Below are 27,015 nucleotides of genomic sequence, written 5' to 3'. Positions count from 1 at the left end.
GGCAAAGCAGGGGTGAAATTTGGTGAAGAAGGCCAACTTCATCTCGCCTTTTTTTGGATCAAGTGCATGGGTTGCTCTAAGATGTTCTTTACAGGCAAGGTCTTGTTAGGGTCAAGAAAGGCAGTCGTGCCATGCCTTCCATTTCTGTGCATTAGAGACCATTTTTTTAGATGTCAGCTCTATCAGTATTTCCATTCTTGTCCAGAGAGGTGCTGAATGAGCAAGAGCTACCAGATGAAGCCATTATGGGATAGAGTAACACACAGAGATGTCATTTAAAAGAAGCTGAAAGTTTCCTCTACCATAGACCCGTCTGAACTTTCTGTTCACAGCAATGTTCACGAGCTTCTGAGCACTGATGGCAAAAGCCACTGCCTACAGATTTTTGTCACATGCTTGCTTAATAACCCTGGAAAAGTAATTTTTCTCACGTAGGCTTCAATTCCTCCTCCCCTGAAAGAGGACCAAGACTTAGATCTTTGGGTTTTTGCAAGACTTAATTAATGAGAGTGACTTGAGAACGAAGGATGCCCTGTTGGTGTCGCTTATTCCCCTTGCTGCTTCTCGGTACTTATTAAACTCAACTGGTTCTGTTTTAAGAGTCAGCATAGCGAGATTTCTGGGATGACGTTAGCTGTGTGGTTCTGGCTGGTCAGTAACCAGAAGGGTCAAACTCCACGCTGGCACGTGGTATTGTCACTCGCAGGAATGGTCTCGGGAGCCGCTGCTGTTAGCGAAATCTGCATGAGGCTGGATTCCCAGCCCAGCATTTTTCTTGTACACAACTGAAAGCATCTTTTACACCCATTTTCGGGGGAACAAGCTCCTCGCACGTGTCCATGAGCCCATTCTCCACCGTGGGTCTTCACCGGGCAGCTTTGTTTTAGGCTCCTAAGGGATCGTTTCTGCTCGCTCCGGAGCCGGCGCAGGTAGAATGGAGCAGATGGCTCGGTGCTGGCCAAGGGCTTGCTGATACAAAGCAAATTGCTTCTGTATCCGACTGATAGGGTTCAGGCTTTAATTGAGGCTTTCAGCAAGGCGCTCAACAGTGAAAAACGTTCTGCCGAGGAAAACAGCACAGTAACCATGGGCAAAGGTTCAGGACAGCAGAGTTCAGCCCTCCTGGGGACGGCGTCCCAACTTATTTATTTATTTCCAGCGGCTTTCCCACCATCACTCCAAACTTGGGCGACGTCCCTGGAAGGCTGCAGCTCGGTGCACCAGCACAGCACACCCCGTTGTGCTGAAAGGTGGAAGCAGGGACTGCTAAGTCTGCCTTTTTTTGGCAGCAATAGGCACAGTGCGTGCAAAGGTGGCTTCCCTGGGTGCTGCCTTTGAGCTGCTGTCTGCTGCTCTGAGCTTTTGGAGGTCTCCCTGGCGCAGCACAGCTCCTTCTGGCTTTCCTCTTACGTGCGTCAGCATCAACAGAGCTTTAATTTTTCATGGTCGCCTCTAAAAGGGAAAGGAGGCCTCCCTCGCTCCTCCCACCCCCATGCAAGGGGGGATTTGGCAGCGGAGGGAAGAGATTTGTGCTCAGGTCCTGCTGTGGGGCCGGCAGCTTGCTTTCAGCAGCCGTCCCTTTGGCTGAAGGAGCTGCTGTCCCCAACCACGCCGTCACACCCGGGAGCGGGGCAGCACACAGCAGGTGATGCACAGTAACCACTGCCCCCCTGCCCCACTTCTCGTCTAGCTTTGAATTCTGCTTTGAGCTTGATTTCTTCCTAGTATGGGACCAAGGAGCACATTTCCGCATGGAAAACAGATCTATGGAGCTGGCGTTGTTGTTTAATGTCCTTACTCAGAGAGGAGCTGCTTCAGGTGACAGAGCGGGCTGCTTGGCTTTGAAACATGGACTTTGCTTCATGCCGGAGTCGGTCTAAGAAGAAGACCCTAAAAAGATGCACTGTGCGAACAGACAAAAGTTAAACTCTCTGTGAATCAAGCTTCTCCATGATTCAAGGCTCCAAGAAATCTGTGATGGTAATGGAAGTAGTGCTGGTAGCTTAAAATCACCACTGTGCCCGCCCTGCCCTTTACATGTCAGCCCAGTGCTACCCTCGTCTCCCTCCCCAGCAGCACAGAAAAACCCAGAGCATCCAGAATCTGTGTTTTCTGTATTGTTCTCAATATTTCAGATAGGGTACGGAGGTGACTGTGTTTTTTGTTGAGCATGAGATCTGCAGGGGAAGCAGTGAGCCTGCCTGTCTGGTGGCAGCTGCCCTGCGCGAGTGAAAGGGGAAGCGCGTGGAGCAGCAAAGCTCCAAAACAGAATTAAACAAAGCAAAAAAACCCACACCAAAACAAAGCAGAGTAACCCTTTGCAAAGTCCCCTGCCTTTATTGCACTCATGGCATTAAGCTCAGACGGTGCAGCTGAATCTGCAAGCTGCATGAAATAGGCGGTTTCTGGGATTTCTCTGGAAATGCAAATCCATATTTAGTGCAAAGCAGCCGTGTTTTAATGCCCAGCTGGTGTTGTTCAATAAACCTGAGAGGTACCCAGACTTCTTGTCACCCCGTTCATCGGGGGGCGAGTTGGGCAGGCAGAGATGAGTGAAGGGACCCGTCAGCTAGCCAAAACCCTGCAGCTCCCTCCCGGCGTGGTGCCTGGAGGACGTGGCTTTGGCAAGCCGCTCTCAGCACTTCGTGTTGGTGCTGTAACTCCCCTCGTCGCTTCCTTGGACTTCTAGAGTTTCAACAGGCCACCTCTGGGAATTTAGGGGGGGGTGGCTTTCCTCTAGGGACTGCTATTTATACTGGCGAGCAGCCTGTGTGCCAGCCGTTCGGCGACGTGGCTGCCGAGGAGGTAAGAGGTGCCTTCTGCTCCCCAGCTGCTGCGGGCAGCGCCGGTGGGGGAAGCAGCAGGGGTGAGGGCGGTGGCGTTGGGCAGCGAGCAGTGCTCAGCCGAGCACTGAAACACTGCTGCGAGGGAGATCTAGAGACTCAGCAGGCGTGTTTCTGTCACAGCTGGGGAGTCACGACAACTTCTCAGCATCCTTCAAGAACGGGGGGGGAAAAGCCCAAAATGCCTGTGGATCAGTTGGATTTTTTTTACTGTTAATTGTAATTCATTCTGAACGTGAATTCACCAATCGGCACTGGGGAGTGCAACATCTGCGGAATGATGTTTTGATCCCTCCAACCCCTGTGACTAACTCTCTTTAAAAAGTCCTACGGCTCTGGAAACAGTGCAATAGCGAGTATCTGTTACTAGCCTGAGGAGGGAGGTGTTTGCAGGAGGAGGTGATGGAAAGAAAGGTGCTCTGGAGTTAAAAAAAACTTCTTTTCAAGATAAAAAGGAACTATGTTTTTTCACTGCATTCGCGGAAATAGTTGATTTACCCATACGAGGTTTTATTTTCCATTGCAATGTGTTAAGTACAGCTTTTTAGCAAACAGAAAAGGCAAGACCCAAAGTACAAAGCAACCCACTTGCTGATTGCCTGTCGGAGGCACGTGTCTAAGTCAGTTTTTCAAGGGGCTTACGGTGCTGTCAACATGACCCTTCCATTTTCCTTGCAGAAAAAGATTTACAAGTACAAGAAGGTGCTCAGTAACCCCAGCCGCTGGGAGGTGGTGTTGAAGGAGATCAGGACGCTGGTGGACATGGCGCTGACGTCTCCGCTTCAGGACGATTCCATTCACCAAGCCCCACTGGAGATTGTCTCAAAACTGCTCTCAGAGGTATGATCTCAGCTGTGCTCATGCAAGACACTGTCACCTTTTGATGAGAGACAAACAGTTAAAAGTTTGTGGGTGGGTTTTATTTTAACTTAGGCTTTCAAAATTTTTTCTTTAAATCTGCTCATGACTTCTGCTGACTTGAGTGGAATTTGTACTTTTTAGGGAAAAGAAGAATTTGACCCATGTTAGGTAGATGTCTGGAAACAAAACAAAAAAACATTTCTCTTGAGGCTATGGGGTTTTGTTCGGTTATTCATGGTAAATTTGTTATGGGTCTGACTCAAGTCTTATTTCGAGTCAGTAGTAAAACTTCCCTTGACTTCTGTTCCACTGGCTTTGTTTGCAAGACTGATCATCCTTGTACAAGGCCAGCAAATGTATCTACCAATAAATTCATAGCGCAGCTTTTTATTATTGCCAGTTCTGGCAAAGAAAAATAGCCTCCTTCTTCAGAGATATCTATCCTTTTTTACATCTATTTCAAATAGTTAACTTTTTGTGGACAGGAAATTTAATGCCAAGCAGGTTTTTGATGTCCAAGTTCTGAAGTGCAAAGATTTGGGATAACCAAAGAAGTTGCCAGCTGTTTGTCTTGCAGTAGGCTCTGTAACCTCTGAATGGATCATGCTGCTGAGAAAGCCAAAAGCACTTTGCTGTTGAAAACCAGTGACTTCCAGTAGGCTTTTACTGATTCCATTTTAGAAGAAGGAACTTAAGGAAAACTGCAGCAGCTGTTTTACTACCAAAAATGGTATACAACAATGCAACAATTCTTTTATTAATTTTCTTAGAAACATCCAGCCTGGCTACAGAAAACAAGTTTAAGAACTCTATCACTAGCTTTAGTTTTCCAGTTAATTGAATCCTGCTCTGGCATCCTGGTGTTTGTGTGCTTAGCTTTCATGGCTGGGGTGACTTGAATCTGAAGGTGCTGAGGAAGAAATGGAAGCTTCCACAACCCCTCATAGCAGATTGTGTAAGACCTTCTTTAAGAGAACGATTTTAATTTGATTAATTTTATTCTAAAAATAAATAAAGGCAGTCTTGAGGCTTTCTGTGAGTGTCTGATGGTAGCTGAGAGTACAGTGTATGCTGCTGTGCCAGCTCAGAACTGTTTGCTCATTCATTTCTTCTGTTTGACTCTTGCAGAACAACAACTTAACCACTCAAGACCATGAGAGCATTATTGTGGTGAGTAACTTTCTGTCAAAATCCGGGAACAAATCCGTATGGTTCAGTAACACTTCTCTCAGTGCTTAAGCCTCTGCCCTACTGAAGCTGGGCAGATATGAAAGCACTTGTATCAGTGCTGATGAATTTGAACTGGATCAAACCAATTTGGCCTATAGGCTTTTGCATGGTTTAGTGTTCCTCTTTTCTTGCTTCACAGATGAATAATGATATTTTCCTCTTCAAGTTATACAGCATATGTAGGGTTAATCTGCTTCCAAAATGGCCTCCTTACTGGGCTACACAGTGCAATGTTATATATGTACTTTAAATAGTCAAAAAACATCATTTCCAGATGTGCCCTATAAAACCCTTAGGCTTAGTAGTTTCCTGAGGGGCTAATGCTGCCATATACAGAATGTCTCCATCTCTGATGGTATGTGAGCAAGTGATTGTTTTTGTAAGTACGGATATGTGTATGTGTCACTGCAGTTTAACCCCCTGCTTACTTGGTTTGTAGAAATACGCCCCTCAACTTGTTTCTCTTCCGCAGGTTGCATTTATTTAGACATAGAAATAAGTATGTCAAATAGCTACCTTCTTCCTTGTGCAAGAAAACACAAAATCTCAACAATTTATCAGAGAGATGGAAATTGCTACCCCATCACTGTAATTTAATTTCAGTCGCTGGCAATTTCCAGGAGATTTTCCCAGCAGTCAGACCTAGAACTTCACCACCACCTGATCGTATCACGTCCCTGTGAATCCTTCTGCAAAACAAGGCAGCGTGTAGCTGCCAGTAGGTGTGAATTGTGTGTAGCTGCTGCTTAAGATACCATTTTAGCTAGAGATAAGTTTCTGAAATGGCATTTACTTTTCTTTGAGATCTGCTGTAGCTTTCATTTTCCTCCAGTGCCAAGGAAAGTTCAGGCTTCCAGTGAAAACTGGTTGTTTTGGGGAAGGATTTTTTAATAAAAGATGTCAGGTAGCCCTGCTGTGAGCAGGAAGGTTGGACCAGGTGGCCTCCAAAGGTCCCTTCAGCCTAAATTATTCAGTGATCCTGAGTGAAGGCTGCTTTGGGTCAGTCCTGCGCTTCTGCAGGTTGTGCCCCAGCCGTTAAGGAGTCGGAGGTTTCGGTCTGTTAGAGCTCACTGCCATTATACAGCCAACCTGTGCTATTAGGAGGTACTGCTGTTGCTGTGCGCTTGTGTCATGTTGCAGAAGCACACAGTGATTTGCTGTGCAGACCAAACCGCCTTTCCTATCTAGATGTTGCTGGAACAGATCAATATTACAACTCGTCCCTTCCTGGTAGGGGATCAGTCGCCCGTCACTGGGTGATGCGCGGCAGCAGGTTTCACAGAAGGCAAACACAGGCTTCTTTGTGCTGCCTCTTCTCCATACAGACCGTACAGGCGGAGCTGCGACCCTCTTGACAGTGACTGCTGCGGTTATTCCCTGCATTCAGCAGGAACGAGGCTGAACAAAAAAGCCCATTTTTCCTAGGCTGACAGCCAGCCAAGCCCCATCTCTGCTGCAGTGACGGCAGTGGCCGGACAGGTATCAGCACGTGGTGATTTTGCAACGCCTGCCTGCTGTGGTTTGGCTGGTGCCGTGGCTGACACTTCGAAAGGTGGATTCCAGGGAGATGTTTAGCTCGGGTGGTGGGTGGGCAGCGAGGACCCTCTAGTCCTACCAAAATCGTGTTGCCTTCTCCATCCCCTCTGGGCCACCGCCAGAGGCAGAGTGAATAGTTGCAGAAGGATGGCATACAAGAATGAACAGAAACTTCACAAGTGTTACCTGTAACCCAAACAGATCTTTGCAGATATGCTGGGTTTCGTTGTTAAAGTTCACATTAACCTTAACCTGCTCGCGTGTGAAAGCAGCTGTTGTGAAACAAGCTCATTTTGAGCAGACTCGCTGTGGCTAAAGGCCTTAAGGAGATGAGAGGGAGAGCAAAAATCAGAAGAGGCTGCCTTAGTAAAGCTCCAGATGCCATCCAGATAAAATATCTGGTGTTCGGTTGCTTAATACAAAATGTCCTAGCCGCTGCTTACAGCCTTACTTTTAAATGGGTACTGGGAATCCCTTCAGCTCGAGATTGGAAAAGCCCGAAGGCATCATCACGTAGAGAGAATACATTGTTCTAGTACCATTTCCTAAATTACAAAGGAAGTAACAACAACATAAGTTCATTACACTCTCAGTGGCAGGTATGACCTCTAATGTATTTACTGAGCATAACCACATCAGTTGGCGTAGCAGCAAGGAAGGAATTGTTGATCTCAACTTGCAAAAAGTTATATTCTTGATTTTGATAAATAGAGGCCTTCCAGGTAGGAACAGTGCTGTATTTCTTTTCATGAATTATCAGCTGTATGTGAGCTTGAACTCTTATATAAAAGACATGTATTTGTTTGGTGGTGTTTTTTTTCTTTTAGAGAGATGTTACTACCGAATCAGTGAAGCAGATTTGTCCTTGCTATATTACATACTAAATAACTGATTTGCAGCTCCTGTTTTCATTGAAACCAGTATAAAAATGTTACTCCTTTGCTGTGTTTTATGAATTTACACTGATGTAGTTAAAAGCAAAACTTTCCAGAGGATTCACAGCAAGGGTGTGCTTAAGCTTATGTGTAAAACACACATCCCACCTCTAATTTCTATACTGATACTTTTGTCCTTTTTTAAAAGGAAAGTGACCTTTCTTTTTGCAAGAAAAATGTTCCCCTGCAGAACTCTTACTCCAGTTGCAGCCTTCTAATGATTTTTTTTCTCTCTCTTTAATTTTTTAAAGGCAATTGCACCTTTGCTGGAAAACAACCATCCTCCTCCTGACCTCTGTGAATTCTTCTGCAAGGTACTAGAGCAGCTTTCTGAAATCTAATAGTTGTATATGAGGGTAGTTCTTTGAGGGGATTGTTGCTTTTTTCTTTAACTCCTTGCCTCATGCCCAAATTGATTTCATCTTTTGGTCAACAACCGGTGATAATGGAATAGTTGACAGCACCATTATGATGAATAGATACATACTCTTCACACACCAGACTGCACAGTATTGATAATCCATGAGAGTTAAGATCTTCAGACTACCCCACCCCAGTCTGGGTACATGAGATGCCCTACTGTATGTTCTATTTAGCTAATGCAAAAATCGTTGGAGTCACTGGGTTCAGATGTGTTGGTAATGCGATGCATAACTCAGCCGTAATGGTTTTATGTCGTGGGGTAATGGTAGTGGAAAGATCATGTGGACCCATCCTCTTTCCTGGAAAATCCAGGCTTCTGCTGCATTTTGCATCTTTTCTGTGCGGTTTGGAGGAAAAACTTGTGGATTTGAAAATACTACTTTTTCTCTAGGTCTCTTTGCATTTCAGTTTCAAGTCTGCTTTAATCTGCTTACTGGAGACTGGATGTACACTTGTAAAACAATCTGGATGTTGCTTAAAATTCCCACCCAGAGTTACTTGTCAGCAGTTACTCCTGCAGAAATCGTCAAGTTTCAAGAAAAAACTCTGACTTTGTTTCACTTTGATAAGCCAGCCTTAGGGCCATTCCTAGTCTCAGACTCCAATACCTCCAAGACTCCGTGTTACCCCACCAGTCTCTCATCCTCCAAGCTATATGGGCACTTATATTTTTTTATGCTTTTGGTCTCTATCAGAGATAGCTACTTACTTATCTCTAAAGGTGTGGGATGGGCTGTGTATAGTTGCAGCAAGGGAAGTTGTTTTTATAGGTTATGAACTCTCCCTCCTCAGCGATACTCAGAACTTGAGTGGGCAAGGCTAGTGAGTAGGCTAAAGTGTCTTCACAACTGGCCCTGCTTTGAGCAGGGGTTGGGCCAGATGAGCTCCAAAAGTCCTTTCCTACTTGAATTACTCTGACTGATAGATTGGGATATATCCCAAAAGCTATTAAATTCCAGTGAGTTTCGTGAAGAATAAGCGGTAGGGAAAGCAATTTGCACAGTTCATGAGCTCCCGTTGTAATTTTTTATTAGATACCAGCAAATCTGTAGGAGAGAACAGTGTTACAAGTATCCAATTCCCAGGAAAGATTAATTAGCCCTTGGATTTTATTAAGTTAGGGGTAATTGTGCACAGGGTGTGAAGCCAGGGGAGACCCATTTTGATAATCCTGCAGCTCACAAAGTGACTTGTTGCTCCTTACAGCACTGCCGAGAGCGCCCGCGGTCGATGGTTGTGATAGAAGTGTTCACGCCAGTGGTACAGAGGATTCTCAAACACAACATGGTGAGTGAAAGAAACTTTACATCACAAAGCTGTGGCAAAGAGTAACAAATAAATAAAATATTTAAGGCAGTTAACTGTGATCTCAAGGATGAGTCTCATCCCTCTATAGCTACACAAGCAGCTTCTTTTCACTAACTGGTATAATTTTACCATCCACTGTCCTCCTGTGTACAGCATGAATCCAGTAGAAAACAGTTCTTATTTCTTATTTTTATAACGTTATTATTATTTAACTCCTCGAGTTTACAGAACTAGCTGGAAAGCCTAAGATGGCGAAAAGGTCGTATTCCTGGCTCCGTGCCCGTGCTCTCCAGACATGTAAACATTTTTGAATATTCTGTAGTGTTCAATGAAATATTCTGTAAATGTTATTCTTGGAGTTCAGGGTGATTTTTTTCTTAAAGAATCCAGAGCTCTTGAGGGGTCTCAAGTAAAATCTAAATGCATAGTGTAATGCTTGTATTTGGTTAGCTTCAGAGAATTGGGTATATTTACTGTACTTAACATTTGCAGATTGAAAATCAACATGTCTGTACCGCAGTGTGTAGTCAGAGAATTTACGGTGTCATATATTAATTGGAGTGGATTTGGGCACTTTACTGCTCCACGGGGATTTCTGTACTGAATAGTCTTTTAGAAAATGTGTGTGTGTGCATGTAAATAAAGTAATCCTTCAGGGGGACAGTGCCATTGGCAGTAAACTTCATAACCTTAGGAGGCCACGTGCAATTTAGTGTGCTTAGAGCAGGAAACCTAGCTGTCTGTTCCAACCTTTGCCACTAATTTCCTCTGTGGTCTTTGATAAGTTCATGGCAAGTTCTGTTCCACAGTTTCCTACCTACCAAACGGAGAAAGAGTGCTTCATTTATCTATTTTGAAGTTTCAAATGATCGAGGATAGCCCGTTGTGTTGCTGATAGCACCGAGTACGTGCAGGACTGGAGATTATCACGTGCTGAGTGTGCTGGGAGCACTCGGCAGCCTCTCCCTGCCTTTTGATCACAGCTGGTTGTGGGCTCAGCCCAAATGTTTGAGTCCAAGCACTATTGCTTTATTCTTTAGGAGTAAACAATATTGATAGTGTGCCTTGTTTTGTGCGTGTTATGGTGACAGGTCATCAGATTATTTTTGGAGGTATTTTATTTTAAAGCTGTCAGCAGTGACGTGCTCTTTATGATCTCTTGGGCTTTTGTTCTAATTTTGGTTAGGACACTTACACAGGTTGAAAAAAATAATGAATTGTAACTGCACAAGCTGTTTTGCAAGGAGTTCCCATGAAGTTAAGTGGCACCAGGGGATATACGAAGCATGTGCGGTCTCATGCTGTTGGACCAAGTGTATTTGCACCTGCTGGAAGGAACTGTTAGATGTTCGGTGATGTGAATTGTAATGGAATTGCTGACAGTCTTTTTCTTGGGTCATACTGGCAAGGAATGACACTAGACTTGAAGGGAACATTGTTCTATCTAGGGCTATATTCACATTTTTGGTGATCTTCCCTAGTTTTACAGCCAATGAGATGTTAATATAGGTTGTGCTATAGAAGTGCCTGAAACCAAAATAAGTAAGGAAGGATTCAGCACTTTGGGAATGTGTCTTCCCTTTCATAGTCCCCTGGTTCGTTACCACTTGCAGCATTTCTTTAAGATTTCGGTTGCCATTTATTTCTTCAGGATGACTCCTCTTCCCCAGACATCTGCTTGAGGGATAACGGGGAGGGCTTGCTGTACTCAGCGGGCCTTGTTCACCACTTGGAAATTTAGTTTTGTAGCTCTGTAACACCTGCATAATAAGGTTACACCTGTGTAAATTAGCAGGAATGTGCTGCGGAATAACATTCACCAGATAGCAGATTGTATTCCTTCCACATCTCAAAATAGCAGGTAAGGCGAGGAGATGCTGGATTTCAGTGAGCAAGTGCCTTCCTGACTGGAAGCAACTGTGGAGCTCACCAGTCAAATTCATATTGTACCTGGAGTACAATAGAGAAAGAACTGACCTGTGGTTTTATAACTGATCATTTAATGGTCACGTGTCAAAAAAGATTTTCTCTAAAAGCAGAATAGGTACCATGTGAAATATTGAAGTGTAAGTTCATGTTTGAGTTACTCTTCTAAGTGTAGTTACGAGTGGAAGCAAAAATGAACAACAATAAAAAATGCATTTCAAAATAAAGGTACAAAATTAAACGTATGAAAGAAAAATAACTGCACGTATGAACGTTGAACATGCCTTTTGTTTTGGAATGGGTCTGGGGGGAAAGAGGAGATTGTAAAGCATGCCATTAGTAGTGAGTAGCACATTACTTCAGCATGCAGTGGTATTGTGCTCCTGAAGCTGTCAGCATAACAAGAGAGTGAATTCAGCTGTGTTTGAATTGATTTCTTTTGAAAACCCACAGTTTCAATGTACATTGCAGGCATATTTCACCGTCTTCACTGAGTCTCTCCTTTTTGGACAGGATTTTGGGAAATGCCCTCGGTTGCGTCTGTTTACTCAGGAGTACATTCTGGCTTTGAATGAGCTGAATGCTGGAATGGAGGTGGTGAAGAAGTTTATTCACAGGTTAGTCACATGCAATTTTACAGTGTGTTTTCCAGTCCTGTGTGCACACACCCTTACATTACTTCTCCCAGCCCTGCTAACCTCTGTAGTTAGCTGTTACAGTAGCTGGTGCTCTTTGGTACTGGCAAACAGCAAATAAGTGAGAGGTGCCCATGAGGAGATGTTGCTGAAGGGTTTTTTTTAGCTTATTCTTAAGTATGGCTGGGGTTTTCTGCCTTTAACACTGGAGGTGAATGGATATTCCTTTTATACGCTGAGACTCAGAGCCTTTACAGAGAGATTCCCATCAACTTTAGACCCCGCAATGATCACGTGTGAGCTTTCAGGGGTACTACATCAAGTAAACCGAGGACACAGCTCAGCCTTCTTCTGAAGTAGGACTATTTGGTGGGGATTTGCAGGGTTAAAACGCTCTGTTATGGCCTGTCTGAAGATTCCCCGAGGCTGTCTATCCAGTTCTGGCACCCTGTTCTGTCTGTTTTTGCCCACAGAAGTTTTCATTGCAGTGACGTTGTCTTGGCTTTTGTTTTTCAGCATGCATGGTCCGACTGGACAATGTCCCCATCCCAGGGTCCTGCCAAATCTCGTGGCTGTCTGCTTAGCAGCCATTTATTCATGTTATGAGGAATTTATCAACAGGTCAGTATGAATTCTCAGTTCACCACGTTACTCCCAAACTCGTGGCGTCAAAGAGTTTTCATTCAGGCTGTAAACAAGATCGGCATGAGCATGGGTGTGGGTATGCAAGAGCGTGCCTTCATTCTTGCTCCACCCATTGCTAGTGTTACCTGTAGGTGTTCTGTATGGTCACATGCGTGTTTTTGTAGGTATGTGACTGTATTTGTTATGCTTTGCATGTTTGAAAATCTGAAGACAAGAAGATACCGAATCTCCATTCACTTGTACTCACTGTGGCATGCTACGTGGCAGTGAGGCTGCCATGTCATCACTGCGCAGCTTTGGCTCCTGTGCTTGCACCAGAGAGCAGTGCTGGTGTGACAGGAGCTGGGGAGCTCAGCGCTTCCAGAACTGAAGTGCTCTGAACTGCAGTAACTTCGGGGATGCAGCGCAGCAGCCAGCTGCGTGCTGACCTTGGCCACCATTGAGATGTTCCTCTGAGGCAGGCAGCAGCTGGAATTGGCCTTTAGAATAGCAGAAGATGAGAGTTTTGCTGTTTCGAATAGCAGAAGATGAGAGTGCTCCACAACAGTCTCTGGGATTTGAGCACTACCCAGAGCAGCCTCAGTTTTACTCCCTTTCTGGCACATGAAGTGGGTGTTACACCTAAAGCAAAGGGAAGGGTAAGATCCTGAAGAAGGGGGTTGTGTGGAAATCCCAGGGTATCTATAGCTTCGAACCGGAGCTGGTTTCATGATGCTGTCTCCATTATCGTGGAAAATCTGATTCCCGACTTACCACAAAATAGATGCTGCAGTTCCTGACACACGAGCCAGTTTCCAGTAGACACCGAGGGTTCCCCTCTGCTATGTTTCCTGTTTGTTTATGGCTATCTGACTTTCCTCATGGTAGAGCACGGACAGGGGCTGCTTAGTGTCCAACAGAAATTCCAGACGCGAGGGCTGCAGACAAATGTCTGGGCATGTACTGTAGCCAGATACATACTTGGACATGGATCCTGTTACAGCTTTGCACAACTTGGATGGGAAAGTTCACCTTTGTACTAAACTGGCATGTCAATTAGACTAATGAAAAGCTGAAATGTTTGCAGAGTAGGGGCTGCAGAACAGTCCTATCGGAGCCTTTTAATATTTTTAATTGATTTCAATAATCTGATTACCCGGGAGAAAGCAATCCGGTGGGCTGGGGTGAAACGCAGTGGGAAATTGCAAAAGATGTTGGTTTCTCAGTGTTGCCCTCTCCCTCCTGCTTTCTGCTGTTATGTCTGGTTATTGAAATTGTTTGTTTATTTTTAAAATTCAGCCGAGACAATTCGCCGAGCCTGAAGGAAATTCGGAATGGCTGCCAGCAGCAGTGCGACCGAAAGCCTAATCTCCCCCTCCGCCTTCTTCACACGAGCCCTGACCTGGTCTCTCAAGAGGCCACCTTGACTGAATCGCGGCTCAAGCCAGTCATCGTCACTTCGAACGAGATCCACGTGGAAGTGGAGCGCAACAACACGGCTAACCAGAAGATGACAGCCAACGTGGGCAACGACAGCGAGCCCAACCTGATCGACTGCTTGATGGTCAGTCCCACCTGCAGCACCATGAGCATTGAGCTCAGCGCCCAGGCAGACAGGATCCTCGGCTGCTATGTCGAAATACTCAAGATGCTGTGAGTAACTGTGTTAAACAGCTCTTTGAACAATGTCATCCTAACAGTGGGGGGGCTTTTCCCACGGGCCTGGCGTTGTCAACATCTGTGACCAGCAAGCACACGGTTATAAATCCATCCCCAACACTGGAGGCCAGCGTCTGAAAGAGACATCTGGCACTGCCAATATGTACTAAAAATAGCATTAGAAGATGAAAAGGGAAAGCTGATTTGTACAGTGAGCCTCAGGCATATTACAGAAGACAGGATATTGTTGCCAGTGGTTTCTCTTTTGTTCTTAGCCACTGAAAAAAAAAAAAAAAAGGATCTATTTGTCTCCTGCAGGGCTCTGGGGATTGCCTGAGACAAAGCTAGAAAAGACAGGTCCATTGCTGGTGCAGTGGTAGGCAACACTGCTCCCCTGGCTTCAGAAGGAGGTAGATGAGGCCAGTGGCTTTCGCTTAGGTGTTCTCCCTGCGCGTCTATGTAGAAGTTTTAGGACTTGCTCAGATTTACTTCTGTTACAATGGATCCTCTGCTTGTTGACTGATTGCTTTCATACAGCAAACCTGTATTAATGAACCAGTGCTCAGATAACCTTTAGTATATGATGGCTCTGTGGTTTCCTGGGAGGCAGATCCTCTGAATATCTTCAAGAGGAATGTAGAATAAGAAATTCTTTAGGGAAAGCTTCTTTGTCTCCTGGATAAATAAATGAAGTGAAGGAGTAACACAAAAGGTAGACTGCAGGATAGAAGCTTGTAATAAAACCATGCGTTGATGAAGTGTAGTAAACCAACCCAAAACAGTTTTGTGGGCTTTGACAGCCAGCTCTGTTACTGGGTTGCATATGTCTGTGGGAAAACTTTAATGACTATTAAACAATGTAAGGCTTAATGAAGTGATAGTTGATTTTTTTAAGATTACATGATAGTGGGTTAAATTTGGCCTCCTCTGTAAACTGTGAGCATTTGGCTACATTGAAGTCAAATGTCAGCATGGGTATTCACTCTCTAGAAACTGCTTGAAGTGCCATGATGGAGGATTTTGTGAAAGTTTTTCCCCGCGTTTTCAGTGTTTTCAGAATATATTATGCCAATTTCAACATAATGCCTTCACTCACTCCTGTGCTGTCTTGCAAATGCATTCGTAAGCACACACCCAGAATTGGAGGCAGGATAAATGAATCCAAGATACTGTTCCTATTACATTCTTGAGTGGGAAGTTGCTGAAGGATGATTTTTTTCCCCTTGCCTAGCCTCCTCTCCCCTTAAAAAAATGTTTGCATTAGAATAGCACAGTATCTGGCTTTGCTTCATCTGATGGCTTCTAAGTCTTCATGCACCCAGGTGCTGCATTAAACATGTGGTGTATTTATCCCTGTCCCCTTGACTCTAGATGTTTTCCATAAACACTATGAACTCGCTCAGTCCCGATGCTGGCTTGGGTGCTGACTCATTAAGCATTGACGGTTTTGGTTTCATCATGCAGCTGACACACACTTATAAACAAATTCACAAACGGGCATGTTCTTCCTCGCGGTCTCCCTAAACTTTAAAATTTGATATGCCAGGTCTCCATTCCGGTATTATTTCTTGCACAAAGAAATTATTTCTTAGTTCACTCCATACCTTAAAATCACTTTTTTTGATGTGTGCTTTCTTTTTTTAATTTTTAATCAAGTTCTTCAACAGCAACAGTGAAAATGGTAATCTCTTACTGCCATTGCACAGGTTGTAGGGTAGAGCAGCTTTATGCCCTTTTTCAGATTGTACACTGGTATTTCTGAAGGGCAGAGCCCACAAGACTTGTATAGTGCAGGAGCAGTGATACTACACAATTGGTGCAACTTCCCTTGGATTGCTTTGCCAAAGTCCACACCCAACTTTAGAAATCACAACCTATGAAAATATAGGGCAGTTTCTAAGGCAGAGCCATAGCTGGTATATATTGTTGTAGCTCCAGTGAATTGGGTTCACTTCTTTTCGTGTTCACTCCCTGGTTTTTTATTTTTTATTTTTTGGCTCCCAAAAGCATTGCTGCAGAAACTAGTTCTGCTCCTGATTCTGCCACTGGCATACTGGGAGATCTTAAGATGAGCTGCTTCTTTTTGTGCCTCATTTCCCTTACTTGTAAATGTAGGTAAAGATGTTGAAGGATGTTTTAATAAACAACCAGTGTTGGAAAAGCACTGTAGAAGGGCCAGTAGTTACTGACAAAAATGCCAGAGAATCCTGTTGTGATGCTGACTGTTAGCATGCTTAAGCTCTTCTTGAACAGTCTTTCTGATGCTCTAAATACTGTTACTGTACTTTGAAAAATGGAGAACGTGAATAAACAGAATTGGAGTTCATGCCAATAGGAAGAAAACATTCATTATAAAAACAACAGCTATCCAGGAGCTGAGCTCTCAGCGGGCAGTCACTAAAATAATGTTCTTATTAATATCAGTGGTAAGCCAAACATAAGTAAGTTGCTTAGCATTGAATTTAATTGTTCTTTTAGGTGTCTGACTCAATATCATCATCAAAACAAGAGTCACCAACAATGATATCTTTTTTACATAATTAACTTAGGGCAGCGGGGAGTAATTTATTTAGGCAGATTTTAATTATTGAAAGTCTAGCAAATAAGAGTTCTTAACAGTTATCTTCAGCAGAGGACATTTTATTGTTCACCTAACTCCTACACAATACATACTTGTGAATAAAAAGCTTCTAATATTGATTAAAACGTAGCAGCGGTTATTTAATGATCACTGTAAGATCTCCCTCTTTGCACAGAAGGCTAAATGTGCAGGATAGAAAATTCAGCTGTGTGGCCATTTCCAAAGCACCAAGAATATCTCTGACCCTTTTTCTAATGTAGTTGAGCAACAAAACACAACTATTGCATACGAAAGGAAAACATAAAGTCATAGATTTTAAGATGTTGGCAGATGACCATTTTAAGATGTCTGGGCAGATTTGAGAGGAGAGAGAGTCTCTAGCAGAACATGGTATTTTTGTCCTGTGCTCAGAAGTGGATCAAACTTCTGTGTCAATATTCCCTAATGCATCCTGGACTCTGTTAGGGCTATTCATGCCAGCCAGCGCCTCCTGAATGCGACAAGGCTGAAATTGGTGCGTAGAAAATGCACTAAATTAATTGAAATCTTTCTGTTCATCAGATTGACTTAGAGGATCTGTGAGCTGCTCAGCACTGTCGAGCTCCTTACTTGCATGTTAATGTTGCCATGCATCAGGGAATCGGTGGTGCTAAATTTGCTTCTTTCAAAACCCCAAGTCGGGGGACTTGGTCGTCTTTGTATTATCTGGCGGAGTTGCCTAAAAGATGTTTGATCTTGTCAAGCTGCTTGGTCTGGAGAAATGAGCTATTTCTGAGCGGTTGCTCACCACGTCTTTATTATGCTCTAAAAACAAAGAGGTTTTGGGGCTCGTGGTCTCTCGGCGATAAGACCAACAGCTTTCCAAACGCCAGCGTCTGCCGGAGCTTCCCCTGCCTTCTCTGCATTCCCCAATAGGTCAGGGGCATGCTCTGCATATCCCCGGTGGATTCTCTTGTGTCGTGTTTATCAGGGTTGCCCTGGGCTGCTAATATGTTTTGGATTGTTTGTGCCGCACATGACATATGGGCAGGTTTTCATTTTGGTGAAAGGTGATCCTTGGGAAGGAAAATGTATTATGTGGACGGGCCAATGGCAACCGTGGCCCAAAGGCAAATCCACTGCGGCGGGGGGATTATTTTTGCAATACTGCGGCTGGCTGAGGTGGTGGCCACGACGAGCACAGCCGCTCCGTCGGGCTCCTGGTGCAGGTCGTTACCTGCAGCCAGAGCTGATCCCTCTGCCTCTCTCTGCCTGCTTCAAACGCTCCCAGCTTGTGCACGAGCTCCGAACGGAGCGAAAAAAAAAAAAAAAAAGGCAGCCGTCTGAAATGAAAGAAGAGCAGAGATGAGATGAGTGCAGACAGAAAGAAAGTGTTTTTGAAAAGGGAAGAGGTGGGAGGAGGAGAAACACCGTAGGCTTTTAATAAGTAGTTTAGTTTTATTCTTGTGCTATGTTTGTTTCATGTTTCCTAGCGCAGATTGAAGGGATTACAGGTTGCATAGATCTTATGTTCAGGTCCCACTCATGTGACCGAGCTCTATATATTTCATAGGAGACAGTTTTCTTCCTTTCTTCTCCCAGGAAAGGAGGCGATGGCGTGTTTTCACTGCCCTCTCGCAGACCTTGCTCCACAAATGGATGCAGCACATAACCCCCAGCTTTCATCAGTCCAATTCTCTCTGCAGTGTTTTGCTTGGTGTTGGGCTATTACAAAGCAGCTTTTTTTTCTTCCCATTGCAATTTCCTTTGAAGAGCAGCCATGAAAAATTGATTGGTTCACATTATTACTAATCACAACTCTCCAGATTGCTCAAGGAGGAATTTTGGTGGTGTAACACTTAACGTGAGATGTCACGGGAACTAAGCCTCGAAGCGGGTTTCAGCTTTTAAGGCTCTGCTAGGGAGGATTTGTGGCTGCTTTATCTCACGTGATGCGAAACACCTTGAGCACCTTTCAGTTTTCCCACTCAGCCTTTTGACATTTGGGTCTCTCCGCTCTAAATTCTGCTCTTGAAGTTGTTTCCGCTGCATCGAGCAACAAAAAACTGTCATTTTTAGAGTAAAATCAGTCGCTGGTTTAGGAGGAATTTCCAAAGTATGTGCATAATAATAATAATAACAAAGATTGTGCTCATTAGGCTCCTCGGCTCTTTGAGGACATGGAGGCAGGCGCTGAGGTCTGTGCGTGAGCACAGCGTTGAGCTGCACCCAGAGGCCACTTGCACGAACTACGGACTATGTTCTTACACTTACCAAACAGAACACAATTTTTGATGGAGGCAAAAATTAGGCTCAATGGCTTTTAAAGTGAATGGCATGGGCATGAAGTTTCTTTTCTGGGTAACTGTAGTTTGACATGTGATATGCTTTGTGCCTCAAATGCTAAAGAAAAGGAGAGGAAAACCAACAAGATGTAATCATCAGGGGACATAGCCAAGACTCTCAAATGTTATTTGCTCAGTGTTCTGGGGAGAACCAACGCTGAGGTTTTTGCCTGGTCAGTGCATCCCCCATTGCCGGCCTGCCTGCCTTTTAGCTCCAACCTCGTACCTGACTAAGCTCATTTGTGGTTATTTAACCAGTGCGGGTAGGGGAAGAGACGTCTCCCTGAACTCAGCACGGTGTTGTGGTTCTTGGCCTGTTGGCAGAGGAGTTTCAGGAAGGAAACAGCTGGGAAAGTACATGCTAGGATTGTCTGGTAACACACCTGTGAAAAGGGCAGGGCTGTTTGCCGAAGTACCTACCGAAAGGCACGTAGTTGCATATGGCATGGGAAATAAAAGTGTTTGTATTGAACTTGGGACTTCTGCACAGTACTGACACATCCCATGGGTTTTTGTACAACATTCATCTGCTTTTTAATATCCTAAGCTACTGCGAGATCCTAGTTCTTGTGGGTTGGTTACTTTGAGACGTTATATCGAGTTATATTGGTTATTGAGATATTACATGTTTTTGTAACCTGGAGTCATACCGCTTTTCGGCAAGTGATAATTGCTTCTCTGACGGATTGTTAAATGATAATTATTCTTTCAATTAAAATTTTTTTACCTTGCTTCTTAAGAGTACCCTGCTCAGGCACACCTAGTTTCGTTGTGTCCATGAGCATGCCTTGGTGAACTGTCCCACATCGTGGGTATTAACCTCTCTTAGTTTATGGAAAGCACTCTCTTATGTGGTTCAAAAAGTGGGTGAGACTTCTGGAAATGCATCCATTTAGAACCTTGTCTTTGCAAAAAATGCATCATTTTGGAACAGTTCCTGTGCATATGTTGCCTGTTTCTAATGCTATCAGTAGTGCTGTCCGTTTGGGAACATTACGCTTCGTTCCTTCCTAACGAAACATTGGACTTGTGTGCCAAGTTTGCAGTAAGCTGCAGCCAATAATCCAGCTTTTGAAACTGAAATCCAAAGGGTAACAGTGGTAAAAGGAGACTGTGGGATCTTCTACGTTGTCTTGTACAGACACCCCAAAGTGTTTTGCACCATCTTGCTGGGTTCCGTTCCCGGTTCTGGTGCTGACTCGCCAGATTCACTTCTCCTCTCTGTTCTTTGCTTCGTTCAACTTACGATGGTCGTGCCCGCTGTGCAGTGTGTTGTTACTGCAATTAATTAGTGGTAACTGATTGCTGGCTGTCCGAGCTCACTTGAAGGAGACGGGTGGCTGCATGGGAGGTGCTGTTCCTACGTGAGGAGCCGTGCTGGCCGCGCTGCAGGCGCTGGAGCAGCTGCGACGTGCAGGCAGATCGAGACAACACACTGCCAGGGTGCTTTGCGCTGACCCGTGCAGGCTGCAAAGCTGCGAAAGGATGTTCTCTTTACCCTAGTTCATGTGAACATCCCCTTCTGGTGGCTCCTCCTAGGAGGGCAGCACCGTATATTGACAGCAGAGAATAGAACAGGGCATCAGCTGGCAGCAAACACAACTGAGAGGAGCCACCTCTTACAGGGTACGCTGAGCTCTCTGCAGTCGTATCCTCATCTGTCCTCTTTCACTCTTAATTTGGGGATTTTCGAATGAATTGCGAATGTGCACGGCAATCTTTGGAAAAGTTAAGTAAGGTGTACAAAAAAAAAGTGTCAGATGAATGCCACACAATTATTTTCTAAATCAGCCTGTGGAATTGTATTTGTTATGTGTGGGTCAAAAATGGGGGCTTATCTTTCTTCCTACAACTAGACCGATGCCTTCTAGCAAAGGAAAATAAATTCCAATTAAATGCAGAATAGAGCTGTAAATAGCAATGGCCTGGTAATTGCTGTACCAACCTAGATGAAAGTATTACTTAGTGATTAAATGTCAACAGGTTTCATAAACAGCAAATGTCTTTAAGTTGACATAAAGAAGGCCTCTCATTGTAAATACCAGATTTATTGTGTCCCTGTGGAGAATGTGCTGAAAATGGAACGGGAAATGTCACCGTAGCTCTTTGGAGTATCTCAGTAAAGCAAAAGAGTTGTTGATGCCTGCAGTAAAAAGCTTTTGACTCCTCAAACTAGCTGTTGACAAACCATATTCCATGCATGCTATCCTGGTAATAAAAATGTTCCTCTTTCAGGTCAGACTATGATGACTGGAGACCAGCCCTGGCCAGCTTGCTTCAGCCTATCCCGTTTCCCAAGGAGTAAGTTTGCCCTGTCTTAGTATTTACTGGGTAATTCTTGTTAATGTTGTTTTATGGTGAAACAACGTCAGGTAAAACCTGACTGCAACAGGGGCTTTGTGCCCCCAGTTATTGAGGTGGGATTCAGAGTTGATTTTTGCAGATAGAGGCACCCAAAGTCTTCCTCACCTTCATCTTCCTTCCCCACTTCTCTAAGATGATCTTAAAGAGAAAAGTGGTTAACTAGAGACAGGCAGACAAGAAAGGAAGGGAAGCTGGTGAGGAGGAGAGTAAAGTGAGAGATTTAGTGGAGGAGGATGCTTCACTGGCGTCACAGAGACTCGTATCGTTTGTATTTTGCATTAAATGAAGAAGCTACCCTACGGATCAGCCAGGCTCCCTCGGAAACCTATTAATGAGCAGTAGTGTTTATAAAATGCAGACCTCCACGGACAAGCATTACAACCTATAATTGTACAATTTGCTAGCTTATCACATCCCCTAATGACCTGGTGTCTTGAATCAGGGAGGTCTAATCCTCTGTGCCAGGTTACCTGGGCTACAGCAAGAGCTTGGAAATAGGCAACAGAGGCATCATTTACCTAAGTCAAACTCGAGTCCTGGGGGAGGTGTAAGCCGTACCGTGATGCAAGGCACTTCACAGAATGACCATTAATTGCTTTACTGATGTATGATATTAATTAGTTGTGAGCATACTTTGATTGCGTTGCAATTAAAGAATTCACCTGGCTGTTGGAGGTAGCCAAAATTCTGTTCATAATTATATAGCCGTATTGTAAGTCTTTCACTTGGTTTCGTCTGACCCCGAAGCTCCCACTGACATTAGCCTTGGATGCTTGTTTAAGACAGAATGCAGGAAGAACCACAAGATTCAATCCAAGTGCTATTTTTTCTTCATTTTTTTCCCCCTAGATTAACGAAGGAGACTTTACGTGATCTTTTCTGGAAAGATTATTCTTTTTGTCTTGTGTGCTGCAGTTGCTTAGCAAATCCTCTTATTATCTGAAAAGAAATGAAAAGTGTTTTTTTTTTCTTTCTTTCTTTTTTCCCTTTCCTCCTCCCAAATCCTCATGCTATTCTGTTTTGAATTTCAGGGCGCTTGCACATGAGAAATTCACAAAGTAAGTTGGAGCTTGTTTGTTTCGTTAAGGGGAGTGATTACTTAAAGTACTTGTACTAGTCAATAACAGCAGTGATGCATTATTCAATATTGTGTCTCTAAGGTTTTTTATCTGTGTGGGGCTGTGAGCATGTTCTGTTAGCAATATAAAGATGTAGTTTTCTTTGTAATTTACTGCGACAGCAGGAGCCCAAGGACCAAAGGCACTGGATGCTGATAGAATTTACAAACCAGTTTGTCACTGCACATCTCTGAAAGCTTTTCTAGACTGTTTTGAATAGACTGTGTCCTTGGTAATCACTTTTAGACCTCCTATTTCCTTCCTGTGGAAGCAGTTCAACTTGTTTCTCTTTAGAGCACATCGTTTAAAGTGTAATCCAAGAGAACTGTGACACTTGTGTGAATACTGCAACCAGCAGCTGCTTTTTCTTGTCCTTTTAAATTTCTTTTTTTTTTTTCTTTCTTTTTTTTTTTTTGTTTTAGGGAGCTGAAATACGTGATTCAGAGATTTGCAGAAGACCCAAGACAAGAAGTGAGTTCAGTGACCATTTTCACAGCGCATTAATTGGAGGGATTGCGAGTATGCTTGTTCAGAGGATCCTTCCTGAAGCAGTTTGTTTCAAAACATGGTGTAGTTTTGCTGCTCTTGAGTCTCTGAGGGATTAGTAGCCACTCAGGATATACTGTTTTAGTATCAATGGTTTCTTGCATTATGTGTTGTGACCTCCTTGTCTGAGCTCAGTTGATGTCCTTGCTCTTCAGTAAACTGCAACCAGCAAGACTTCCCCAGTTTCTTGATTCTCTCCCAGCTTTTTGTGTTCCATATGAAAAAAAAGGGAAGCAAAATCCATGGATCCATACAGTTTACAAAAAAGCAGGGTTTATTTAGCTGTGTTTCAGTTACATTGTGTGCAAATGACCGTAATTCTCATAAATTAGCAGGAGAAAGGGGGTAGGAGGTACGTTACTGGAATGAGTGCATAGCTGTAGCATAGCCTCACGGTGGCTGACTGCTTCATAGCTGCACATGTAACGTGTTTAACATAATCAGCTCTGGCTGAGTCAGAGGGGACCTCTCATCCACATTCATATTTTTGTGCCAGCATAAAGAGAAGAAAGCTCCCCCGAACTGTCGGTGAGGAGCCAGTGTTGTCATCATTGCCTGGAGCTCATGGTTTTCATTGTTTCAGCCTTTGTAAGCAATAGTCACCCTTGCTGAATAAGAAAGTCTTTATTTTTTAGAATGGCACCAAGATTTCATCTGTCACTATCGTTACGTCCCCAAGTAAGGGGGCATGGACTTTTCTTTCCCTCTGACCTCCTCAAAAATTAAATTAGAATGTCTGTCTCTCTTCAGGGAGGAAAAAAAAAAAAGGAGGAAAAAAAAAGCTTGATGATGACTCCTCTGTTAAGATGTAGGACTAGATATAGTTATCTCTACAGTGGTACCAGTTCTTCTGTGCATCTTCTACCTTGTGTGTCCCTGTTGCATTTTCTGTGTTGGCTTCTTTCACCCAGACTCTGGTGAAGTCTTGTTACAGCAAGACTAAGAGTTTTTCATGATCGGAATGAGCAAGCCATCAGCCTCTGCATTTCATATTCAGATCATGTCAGAAGTATAGACACATGCTGGGAGGACAGGGGGAAAACAGCAGAAGCTTTGAAATTTGAGTTTTTCTTTTTCTTCTTTTGTTGTTGTTTTCTTTCTTTTTTTTTTTTTCCTCCTCAAGTGAAAAGAACTGTTCTAGATTAGAGCCATTTTGTGTTTGATTTCTGTACAGGGAATGAAAAATGACATGCAGTTAGTGGTGATATAATTTCCCTCCTCCTTTATAACACAAAAAATGGATTTTGTGAGTAAAGACTTGCTGACGTCTAAATTGGGGTATTAACCATGAAACTTCCAGCAGCCCCCAGTTTTGCAGTTACCTCTGTACGTCCAGCGTGGGAGACACTGGTGGTTATTGGCAGAAACTGTAACCTTCCCAATGTCTTCTCTTTTGGCAGGTCCACTCATGTTTGCTGAGTGTGCGGGCTGGCAAAGACGGCTGGTTCCAGCTCTACAGCCCTGGAGGAGTGGCGTGTGATGATGATGGAGAGCTGTTTGCCAGTATGGTACGTGTCTGCAATGATGTGAGTTTAGTAACTTCTCTTCAGTAAGTAGGTAATGCATAGCTGGAGATAAGAAGCTTTACGTGTGGGTTTTTTTTTTTTTTCCAAAAAAATATCTAATTCATGGTTCTGTAAGCCACAAGTATTCACTGGGAAACCTAAATCTTTACGGTGTCAAATCCATTGCTTGCAGTCAGAATTTGGTTAACTTTCCTTTTTTGAACTTTGGCTTTTAACTCGTAGAAGGACTGGAAAGAAAATAACAGATTTGAATCCCTGATGCTGGCACTGTTTTTCTATACCACCTGGATCAAGTCACGTAGGTCTCACTGTGTCTTAATTCTCCATGTATCAAATAAAATGGAACTTTCTACTTTCTTCCCTTAGTTAGGGGAAAAACATCTGTTGATGTCAGTTGTTGGCATACAGTGAAGTGGCTTTCAGGGGGATATACGCTTCGTGCATCTCCCATATGCTGAACATTTTGGGACATGTAGAACATGTCTGTCTGTCTGTACTCTTAACTTAAATTGAGATTGATCCAATATCTGTGAAATAGAATGGACAAAGACTGTTCACAAAAGGGTTCATGTGTCTTGTGTCTTTTTGTATTTGGAAAGAAAATGCCTACAAAACTAAATACTTTCTCCCAAGAGCTTTTGTGGTCCATGATATTTATGAGCATCAGGAGATGGTGTGCATGAGAAAGCACAGTGCTAACATACATGAATATGCAGTACTATTGTGCCCTTTGCAGGGATGTCCATAAATACTTAAAGAGCTGCTAACGACTAACCATAAAGTTTGAAAAACATCTTGTTCCAAGATGGGTCTTACATTACTTTTAGCATGAGTATTTTCCATCTTTCAAGAAAACCTCCAAAAAAGCTTAATGATGATAACTGTATGAAATAAAATCTCATTTGGCTTGAAGCTCACCTTTTTTAAAGGTCATCTGAGCAGGTGGATACTTAAGAAACAAAGATTTTGTGTTCTAAAGGCCTTGCTGGCAGCAAAGCTACAAGGAAAAAGAATTGCATGGTAGCACGTGTTCTCTATAGAACTGACCTCGTCATGGAATGGGTATGATATTTTTGGCACTATTGAACATAGCCCAGGAAATACCATGGACCAGGGAACATATTTACAAGCTCATTGCAGGGTGATACTGGTTTGGAGTCTACATGGTGGACTTCTGACTGCGCAGGTGCCTGAAAACTACAAATTCTCACATAGTGCTCTGCCAGCAAGCTGATGAATCAGCCTGGGCCATAAAATAAGACTTTCAGCTAGGAACCCGAAATTCTCTGCAGTTAATATTTAGGGCATTTAAATGGGAAATGATATTGCCAACCTTTTTTGTGAGAGGAGACTCTCGTATTTGATTTGTACAAGTAGTTTTGCATTCCTGCCATAGGTGTCGTTGTGTGATATCATCCAGTGCTTTCTGGAGCTAGGAGAGTGTCTGCAGGACACTTTTGTCAGCTAGAGGACTCGAGGGAGTTTTAGGAGGAGCACGGCTTTCCTTTCATGGCAAAGTGAAAGGAAAGACGTGCATTTTGACCTTGTTCAAAAAGTCACTTCCAATCAGCAATAAAGCCACCAAGAGACTACAGCCATAATAGTAACGAAGGCCTCCTTTTCTTTAGGTTTGTTGCAAATACTTAGATTTGACTGCGTAACATTTTCTCTTCTAAATGCATGTTTTTCTTAGGCTCACATCTCTAATTTCAGCTTTCTGTCTCTCAAATAGGTTCATATTTTAATGGGATCCTGCTATAAAACAAAGAAGTTCCTGCTTTCACTGGCTGAAAATAAATTAGGACCTTGCATGCTACTGGCTTTGAGGGGTAACCAGACGATGGTAGAGGTAAGCCCTAAGCATACATAGTTGTACGGGTTTACGAGCAGCACTCAGATTCAGTTTCACACTGCCTTTCCCAGAATTAGATCTAGTGGAACCAGAGAAGCCGAGTTCAGGTCTGCGTCGTATCAAACACCAGTAGCGGGTAGTTGTGTTCCCCTTGATTAACTGGAATGAAATATTGTTGCTCTGCAGACGAGAGTGTGAATTACATGAGAGGTGGCTGCAAGAATTTTTGGACCGAGAGATTGTTTGCTGTAATTCAGTTGGAGAGACTGTGGTGGGAAATAAATGGCAATGAATGTACAGGCTGTACCGAGGGGTCAGGGTGCAAGGCAACGAGACCTTTCCATGACTCAATGCCTAATGCTTGCCTTGCCACTTGCAAAATCAGCAGTGCCGTGAAAAGTGCATTTATAAAAAATATTTGCTTGTATTAAAATGCATTTTTTTAGTGCTTAGGATAGGTTATTTTTCTTGCATTAATAGCAAATATTATTTTTCTGGGTTTCTTCAGAGAAGTTTCTTGATAAATGCCATCTTACATTTTAAAGAGAAACAGAGGGTGATAAAAAAGGTGGAAGGAGTTGCAATTTTTGCAATATAATGTTACGTGATTTTTTTCATTATAAAATAAAATGAAAATGCAAAGTTTTTATTGCCTCCATAATTTCATTGATATGATGTGTAGCTGAAAATGAAGGACAGCACGGAGGGGCCAGGTTGTGTCCCA

General features: G+C 43.5%; 1 protein-coding gene across 5 annotated transcripts in view; it reads left to right on the top strand.

The window, feature by feature from the left end:
• The window catches only part of CMIP (c-Maf inducing protein), a 128,791-nt gene that overhangs the window by 92,100 nt on the left and 9,676 nt on the right, over positions 1-27,015 (top strand). For 4 of the 5 annotated variants that reach the window (XM_080552461.1, XM_080552465.1, XM_080552464.1 and 1 more), the window contains 12 exons: positions 3,522-3,683; positions 4,833-4,874; positions 7,657-7,719; positions 9,035-9,115; positions 11,534-11,679; positions 12,214-12,318; positions 13,621-13,974; positions 21,121-21,186; positions 22,281-22,307; positions 22,790-22,838; positions 24,314-24,421; positions 26,172-26,288. In XM_080552461.1, the coding sequence (XP_080408587.1) occupies positions 3,522-3,683; positions 4,833-4,874; positions 7,657-7,719; positions 9,035-9,115; positions 11,534-11,679; positions 12,214-12,318; positions 13,621-13,974; positions 21,121-21,186; positions 22,281-22,307; positions 22,790-22,838; positions 24,314-24,421; positions 26,172-26,288 (1,320 nt within the window). The remainder of the gene's footprint in view (positions 1-3,521; positions 3,684-4,832; positions 4,875-7,656; positions 7,720-9,034; positions 9,116-11,533; positions 11,680-12,213; positions 12,319-13,620; positions 13,975-21,120; positions 21,187-22,280; positions 22,308-22,789; positions 22,839-24,313; positions 24,422-26,171; positions 26,289-27,015) is intronic. The other variant, XM_080552462.1, reaches the window with a different exon arrangement.

The sequence above is a fragment of the Anser brachyrhynchus genome, assembly GCF_964034855.1.
Source record: "Anser brachyrhynchus genome assembly, chromosome: 12".
Lineage (NCBI taxonomy): Eukaryota > Metazoa > Chordata > Aves > Anseriformes > Anatidae > Anser > Anser brachyrhynchus.
Note: the sequence above shows the minus strand (reverse complement) of the source record. Positions and strands in the feature narration are given on the sequence as shown.